Raw genomic sequence first — 8,809 nt, 5'->3', positions numbered from 1 at the left:
CACTAACATAACAGCATAGTACACTGTTACTATCTATCCTAGAGGGAGATGTACCAGCAAATTGTAGGCAAACCATGACCCTTGTGAATTCCTGCTTGTAGAAAGGTCCAACAGTATGGAAATGTACAAAATCGTTGAGTGTTCTGTGGTTTAAAATAAGTGTTCAGAAATTATCAGGTGGGTATATTTTTTTCCTGGATTCTGCTCCCCATCCATGTGGGACCTACCTCCCTCGTGACTACAGTGCCCCTTGCAGATGTCTGCTAATTCAGGCTCAAGTGGACCATCCCCCCAGGAATATTTGTATTTAAGTTGCCTTGCATGCATACTCAGTCGTGTCTGACTCTTTGCAACCCTATGGACTGTAGCCTGCCAGGCTCCTCTGTCCATGGGATTCTCCAGGCAAGAATACTGGAATGGGTTGCCATTTCCTTCTCCAGGGGGTCTTCCCCACCCAGCGATCAAACCCAGGTCTCCTGCGTTGGCAGGCAGATTCTTTATCATGAGAGCCACCTGGGAAGTTGGAGACCAATAAATGATGGTTTTCTTCCCTTTCTCCTAGTCCACTTCTATCCAGAGACACCTGTACTGCAAAGTGTCCTGGACTGAACCTTTTCACTGAATGGACTCCTGTGTGCCCCTGGCTCAGCTGCTTCTCCACCCTCATCACGGTCTTTCTCCACAGAGACTGAGCAGGGCTGAGTGAGGGGAGCCTTGGCTGCAACTTGAGAAAGATCACCAGCGCCTCCATGGTTGCTTGGAGGCCGTCACATTTGTCAGAAGTGTCACTTTCTGTTTTCCAGTTGATAGATCTAAGTGCTTAGAAGAAAGTTGTTGAATTTCTTCAAACTAATTTGCAGTTAACTATTGCAAAGAGTCGGACAGACTGAGCAACTGAACTGAACTGATTCAAACACAACTCATGTAGCCTCATGAAGCCTACAACCAATGAGACCTGTCTAGTATATACAACTGAGCATGAAAATTTTTAAGAATTCCTCCCAAATGACATTAAAGTTGACACTCTTTGTTTTCCAAGGAAGCCTAGGTCTTGCTTAAGGGAGATGCAGGTTTTGCTCTGTTTAAGCCTCTTGTGTGTCACAGAGTAACTTTGTTTCACCTCCCTGGGCTATGCTTGTGGGCAAGTCTGAAGAGTGCTTATGGACCAGGGGAGGGGCCCCTATCTCAGCACAGGTAACATACCTGAGGTTGTGGCATTCACACATGGAGGACTTGAGTCTTTTAGAGTATTTTTGGAGGCAGCACTTAATAAAACACTTGAGGACCAAAAAGCTCAGTTCAGTGACATTCAATACAATGCACAGGCATGAAGTCACGACGAGGAAGAGGATGAAAATCGTTTTCTCCGTGGGTTTGGAGACAAAGCAGTCCACAGTATTGGGGCAGGGCTTCAGATCACACTTCACGAGGTAGGGAACACCAAAGCCATCATATAGCTTGTAAAATAAAACCAGGAAGCCAATTTCAAAACCGGTTTTAACCACGAGGCTGATAAGGTAAGTGTACCACAGGCCCCCACCCATGGTGCCTGGGCTGACATAGAGTTTCTTCCTGTGCCTTTTCTTTCTACCCTCGCGATAGGCTACATGTAGAACCACCAGCAGTGAAGGCGTGGAGACCATGATTAGTTGTAAGGCCCAAAATCTGACCTGGGAGATGGGGAAGAAGTAGTCAAAACACACATTTTCACAACCGGGCTGTCTAACGTTGCACTCAAACTCTTTCTGCTCTTCTTTCCACACGTGTTCTGCCGCCACCATGTAGACCAGCAAACGGAAGATGAACACGACAGCCAGCCAGATCCGCCCAATCCCCGTGGAGTATTTATTTACTCCACTCAAGAGGTCTCTGAGGAACATCCAGCTCATGGCTGAGGTTCCAAAGAAGACAAGATTCTGCAAAAGAAAACAATTCCCTCATGATTCACTTATCTCTACTCCATTGATCATTTCTGCTACCTTACCTGTCGGTTATGGAATTGACATTTTACATTATTACAACCCTGGATATTGAGGGCTCTCTAAGAATCCCATAGGATATACTCACTCTCATACAAGGAAATGACACAGCTGGTCTACAGAACATAAATGATCCTATGTCCAATTTGATTTGGAATTTGTTTAGTCACCCAGACTACCCCATCTCCAAATAAATCCGTCTAATTTATGGCTTCTCTCTCAGGGTGGTTGGGCTCTATGGCTGAGCTGGAAAGAATTAGATGTGACCTGCTAGGTGACCTGGGTACCTTCAGATAACCTTCACATGCCATCTTCTCTCTCTTTTTATAATGTTCTTCTTTTTTTTTTTTTTTAAATTGAAGTACAGTAGATTTGGGCTGCCCTGGTGGCTCAGACAGTAAAGAATCTGCCTGCAATACAGGAGACCTGGGTTCGATCCCTGGGTTGGGAAGATTCCCTGGAGCGGGCATGGCGATCCACTCCAGTATTCTTGCCTGGAGAATCCCCATGAACAGAGGCACCTGGTGGGCTACAGTCCATGGGGTCGCAAAGACACAACTGAGTGACTAAGCACAGCACACATAGTAGATTTAAAACATTGCCTTGGTTTCAGGTATATGGCAAAGTGATTCAGTTATGTGTTTTTTTCAGGTTATTTTCCATTATATGTTATTACAAGATACTGAGTAGAGTTCCCTGTGCTATGCAGTCAATCCTCGTTACTCAGCTGTTTTACGTATAGCTATGTGTATCTGTTGGAGAAGGAAACGGCAACCCACTCCAGTGTTCTTGCCTGGAGAATCCTAGGGACGGGGAAGGTTGGTGGGCTGCCGTCTCTGGGGTTGCACAGAGTCAGACACGACTGAAGCTATCTGTTAATCCCCGACTCCTAATGTATCCCTCCCCTCCTAGTACGCTGTCTGTGCTGCTCAATTCTCTTGCTCCCCTCTCCACCTCTTCTGTTCTCTTCCCTGAAAAGCCGATGGGAAGCTGTCATCTTGGTGACATGGTCTTGCACTCTCTGCTTCCATTTTGTTTTAGAAGTGAACTCTGTGGTCTGGGCCCTGATTTGTGTGTTGGGCCCAAGTGTGCTCAGCACTCTATTTAGCAGTCTTTTGAGTTGGTCTCTCGCAGTCACCTTGGAAAGGCGGGGTTTTGTTTGTCTGTGGTGGTGGTGGTGGTAGTGTTTTCAGATGAGAACGCAGACTCTGAAAAATAAATTCATCTGCCAAGCTCACAAAATAGGAGGCAGAGCAGGGTTCAGATCCAGTTTCCATTACTCTAAGAGTTCCTCAGCACACACTGACATTGGGGGCTGGGTAATTCTTTGTTCCAGCAGCTGTCCTGTGCATGTAGACTGTTTAGCAGCACCCTTGGCCTCTACCAGCTATATATCAGTAGCATCACCTCCCACCCCATTTGCAATGACCAAAAATGTCTCCAAACATTTCCAGATGTACACTAGGGACAGAAAAATCTCTCCAGTTGAAAGCCATTACCCTTGGGACTTCCCTGGCAGTCCAGCGGTTAAGACTCAGTGCTTCCACTGTCAAGGGCATGGGCTCAATCCCTGGTTGAAGAGCTAAGATCCTGCATGTCACACGGTGCACCAAAAAACAAAAACAAAAACGATTGGTCTTAACTGTCTACCACAGTCAAAATATATGGACTGGAGCTCCAGGTCTGTTACTAAGATACTGCGTTATTTCTCAGGTGAAAATCTTGCCACTTCAGGTTCTATCTCCAATTACAAAGATGAATTACTTCTTGCTTTCTCTGTAGACTCAGCTAAAGGAGTATCATGGAAATGATGATGTAAGGGAAACCAGGGGGTTAAGAAAATGGGGATGTTGTGGCAACAACATTCCTATCAGAGCACATCACATGGCTTCTTCCAGAGGGAACAATATGTATCGAGCCCTTGTGCTAGAGCCCCGAGGAGATGTATGAAAGTAAAGAGGTGTTTTCAGAAAAAACAAAGGCGCAGGTACACAATGCCCTATTCAGTAGGGAATAAAATACTTCAATGTCCTTGGCTTCAGAACACAAACAAAATTGCATTAAATAAAAAGGATTCTCAAATCCACCTGAAAGGTTAACATCTCCATGAATTATTAAATCAAAGCCTCAGAGATTAAAAAGAGGAAAAGGGGATATTATGTTTCCTATGACATGTGTCACTGGGCATTTGTCCAAGTACTCAGGAGAATGTTCATGTAATGTTACAAAACATTTAAAAGTAGCCTGTTGGACATTTTGGAGAAGGGATAAAAGTTAAGAGATTATCTTCCTGTTTTTCCAAAAGAAAAGTAGTAAGGAAGTGACCAGTATTTAAATAGGATCAGAAGACTGATGCCATCAAAAGTGCCAGGATTATGAGTTTCATCTGACTAATGTCCATCCTATTTTGAATCTCCCTGCTGGTAGAAAGGCAAGTTTTCTCAGGAGGGAGGGGGTGTTCTAACATCCACTTTAAACAGGGGTGCTTTTGCACTGTGGGAAAGAGCCTGGGCACAGTGTTGGACCCCTAGGGTTTAAGTCCAGGTTCATCTCTGATGGTGACAGTACTTCCCTCATGGGGCTGAAAACAGAGACTGACGCATGTTAGGCATTCAGTAAGCATTATCATCATAATTTTTAGTTTTGCCGTTTTATTGATGTCAAAGTGAAGTCTTTCCAATTGCAAGGTAAATGCATTTTTTCCCCTCTAGCTCTGTTCCTATAATTGTGGGTAATAGGAATCTCCCAATAGCCCTTTTGAGCATTTGAAAGCTGTGAAGTCATCAGCTCAACATTTTAATCTCTTAATAACGTAGATCACCTCCTTAATTTTAAAAAGGGTCTTTAATTTATCCCTTTTCTTAAATCACTAAGTATTGCTCCCAATTTTTGAAGAGTTTCCACTTATGATTTCTAATGTACAAATTATCCTGTAACTTTCTTCTTTCCCTTAAGAAGCAGCAGTTTACTGCACAGGAATTTAGTTTGGAAAACTCCAATATTTTTAAAAAGTAAAATGTTCAGTATTCTAATATAAGGAATAATTTTGAAAATTAGAAATTTCCCCAAAACATTTGATCTCAATTAAAAGTGAGAGTGGGAAGAAGGTGCGAGAACAATCAGATATCCACATGTGAAAGAATAAAGTTGTATCACTTCCTCACACCATTAAAAAAATTAACTCAAAATGGGTTGAGGGCCTAAATATAAGAGCTAAAATTGTGCGTACATGTGTGTTGTTTCAGTTGTGTCCAACTCTTTGTGACCCTATGGGCTGTAGCCCCCCAGGCTCCTCCATCCATGGGATTCTCCAGGCAAGAATACCGGAGTGGGTAGCTGAAACCATAAAACTCAAAATCCTCCACCAGCTATTCTAAGGTTCTACGAACTGATTCATCCAGACAAGAGGATTAACCTTGTTTTACATTTTTTTTTTTTAATCTTTAATATGTCAGTAGGATTTCCAGTATCACCAAACCATTTTAGACTTTTGTTCCTTCCCTCCTCACACACTGGACTTACTGAAAGAGTGCTTTCTATTTTTAACAATACACTGAGGTCACTGAGTAAAATTTTCCAGTTGCTATCTGTTTCAGCTAAGTACCGTAAAGAAGGTTCCACCATAACAACCCTCTGGAGTTAGGAAAACTACAAGACCTAGAGCTTTGGTGGGTCATTAACTTCCGACTATGGTCTTTATTTCTTGTGATGAAATGATGTGCCTTTACTTGCCTAATCCCTTCCTGATGTGTATCAGCGTTATTCAATGTCTTCTAATTTAGTCATTTTTAATATGTCTATAAACATTGAATTTTTAAAAATCTTATTTATTCCATTACTGTAGTGCCTGACTGATTAAAAAAAAACAACAGTAATTTCTTACAAAATCCTAAATCTGTCTTTTTAAAAAAATAAGAAAATGAGAAGAGATTTTAAAAAAAGAAAAATTAATGGACTCACAGCCCTCCGTAAAACATGACACCCCAGATTGAGAGTATAGCCAGGATAAATTAAGTAACTCAGAATTTGGAGACAAATACCTCCTTTGAGTGTGAAATGAGTAAAAAACATTGTGGAAAATGATTAGCTCTTTAAAAGAAGAAACCCACACCAAAAAGATCGTCTGTCCTGTATTCCTGGGATAAGCTGGAAAGTACTAGAATGTTGGTAGATAACGAGGAGTAGGAGTATGCAGGACTTCAAACATCAAGGTAAGAATTGGGAATTCCATAGCAACCAGAGGGTACCTGAGTAAAGTGGGAGGTAAAGGAAGAAATGGAAGACAACCGTGTGGTCCTGTGACTGGCATCATGATACAGCTGCAAAGATTCACAAGGGAGTAGAGCTCTGTGTGAAAGATGAGTGAACAGAAATGACCTAAAATGACATATACCTACCTGCTCAGTGTCTGTCTACACGGCTCTCTACATAGAACACTGAAATGTGTAGACACTACTCTCCTGCAACCAAGGATACTGGATTTTCTGAGACAACCCCCACTGCAAACATGCTGAGCTGTTGTCAGAGCTACTGAGAACATGTGCAAGTCTTAGGTTCAAAAAATGAGTCCCATTAACCACCTGGCAGAGCAAGGAGGGCTAATGCATCTGGCATCTCTACATCCTGGAGTAAATGTCCATCACAATCATTTGCATCTCACTACTCCAAGTGACCTTCTGAGTAATCGTGTCCCTGCCAAGACTCCTTAAGCTGTCCAAAGAAGTTTTCCTGGGATTAGATACAAGAGTTCCAGTCCTTAGAGAGGCACTTTATAAATCAGGCTTCCCAGGGCTTGGTTAATGTGGATGAGTCCCTTAAAGATGACTCCGCTTGGGGTGAACTAACTATACACCTGAATTTCTGAACATTTGGCCTGAGTACCAGCCTTCCTGTCCTTCTCTTAGTGCAGAATGAGCCTTTGCCATGCCAGCAACTTCACACACAGGAGGCTTCTTGTGTGGTTCAGGCATCAGCAAGCCAAGTGCCCTCTCAGGGCTCCAGATGGCACTGTTCAAGAAACCCTGGCACTGCTGGAAGCCAGGGACCTGCTCTGTCATTACCAAGGACGACATCATCAGCCTCCGTGCCCAGCTGCTTTCCCTTCTCAGTAATAACACCTTGGATATTATTATCCTTGGATAGGGCTTGACTATTTCCAAAACATCTCACAGCATCTCGTCTGTCCCCCGCCCCATCCTCTGTATTTGGCAGTGTACAGTAGGACCCTCAGTGCAGTAATAAAGAAACTGAAACACAGAGAGGGAAGAGGCTTGTTTACGACTCCCAACAATCAGGTGGAAATCCAGCAGCAGAAATTAGATCTGCAGCTGGTTTCTGGCCTACTTTGCACACAAATCATTTAACCCCTAAAGAAAAGCATCCTCTCAAGGGCCTCTTTTTCACCTCTGAGGCCCATAGGACCTGACATGTGTGAACTCTCTAACCTCTTGTTTGAATATAAAGCATTTTCATTTTTAGAGATGCCTGCTTGGAAAAATCCTGCAGAGATTCTCTCAGCTCAAGATCTGTGGCCTCTGAAGGCCTGTTGTTAGATTCACAAGGGTGTGTAAGAAGTGTATGAATGTGTGTGCTTTTGGTCTAGGATCTTTAAACAAATAGAAGCAACGCTGGACAACCAGCTCATAACACAGGCTGCCCCAGGATTTCAGCACTCATATTTACCAGTGTGGGCAGACTACAAAGCCTTCTGGCCAAATCCAGTACCTGTTTTGTAAATAAAGTTTTGGGAGACAGTCATGCCTATTCATTTACTATTGTTGTTGGATGCTTTCATGCCAAAACAGCACACTTGAGTAATTGCAACCAAGATATAACAGCTCTCAAAGCCTAAAATATTAATTCTCAGGCCTTTTGCAGCAAATGTTTGTTGACCTCGATATTTAAAGTGTGTTTTAAAGCATCTTGGAACAAAGGTGCAGAACTTTAATCATCTAGGTCTGTGAGCAACAGTGCAGGATGGGTTGCACTCAATGGAAGGCCACAGGAATCCGCAGGGCGGGCCGTGGGAACCAAGTGCTGGTCGCTGGAATGGGGACCAGCAGTGGGAGAAGCTGCCAGGACTGACCTGCCGTTAAGCAGGCTCATTGCAAGGACTCTGCAGTCAGAATCTCATTCTCTCAATGAGTAGCAATTTCATTTCAGGCAAAATGATGTCTTTTGTCCACTGAACTTTAATTAACTTTAATTTACTGTATTGGTTTTGTGGTGTTTGATTCTCCTTTGGTAAATGTAGCCTCATGAAACTCACAGGTCCAGGGACTTCCCTGGTGGTCCAGTGGCTACGATTCTGTGCTCCCAGTGCAGCAGGGCTGGGTTCAATCCCTGGTCAGAGAACTGAGACCTGGTGCAGCCATATAAATATATATATTTTAAAGTTGTAAGTCTAAAGATTAGTCTGTAGGTGTAAAATTTTACTTTTTGTACCTATCGATCACAGTATACTAAAAATGTGTCAATAGTGAGGGTCTGCGAGCAGCACTGAAGCGAACTGAACCCACTCAGGCTGACACATGTCTGCACACAGCACTTGTCTGCTATTTCACCTTCCTATATGAATAAAAGTGTTGACACTTTCAGAGGATCCCCTCATAGGAGCAGTGCAAAGGTTGTCCTCAGGCCACATAGAAAAGGCCACTGAAAGGTCCTGGGCTGTGCCTCTGTGCCCCCGTTACCCCACTTACATCAGCCAATGTCCCATTTTCCAGCCAGGCTTCTGCCCTGGCCGGAGCCTCCCAAAACCCTTGTCACCTCCGCATTCCAAATGGGCAACTTTACTAAGAAGCAGCTCATCCAGAAAGGGCACCTGCGAT

General features: G+C 43.4%; 1 protein-coding gene across 1 annotated transcript; it reads right to left on the bottom strand.

Moving 5' to 3' along the window:
* Positions 1–1,082: 1,082 nt before the first annotated feature.
* GJB7 (gap junction protein beta 7) lies at positions 1,083–1,889 on the bottom strand. The gene has a single exon (XM_068984946.1). The coding sequence runs from the start codon at positions 1,887–1,889 to the stop codon at positions 1,083–1,085; it is 807 nt and encodes a 268-aa protein (XP_068841047.1).
* Between the last annotated feature and the right edge of the window lie 6,920 nt (positions 1,890–8,809).

Source organism: Capricornis sumatraensis, chromosome 13 (assembly GCF_032405125.1).
Source record: "Capricornis sumatraensis isolate serow.1 chromosome 13, serow.2, whole genome shotgun sequence".
Taxonomy (NCBI): Eukaryota; Metazoa; Chordata; class Mammalia; order Artiodactyla; family Bovidae; genus Capricornis; species Capricornis sumatraensis.
This window is presented reverse-complemented; position numbering and strand designations above follow the sequence as displayed.

Excerpts from the sequence above, each read along its gene's own strand:
- GJB7 (XM_068984946.1), bottom strand. The coding sequence starts at position 1,889 with ATGAGCTGGATGTTCCTCAGAGACCTCTTGAGTGGAGTAAATAAATAC.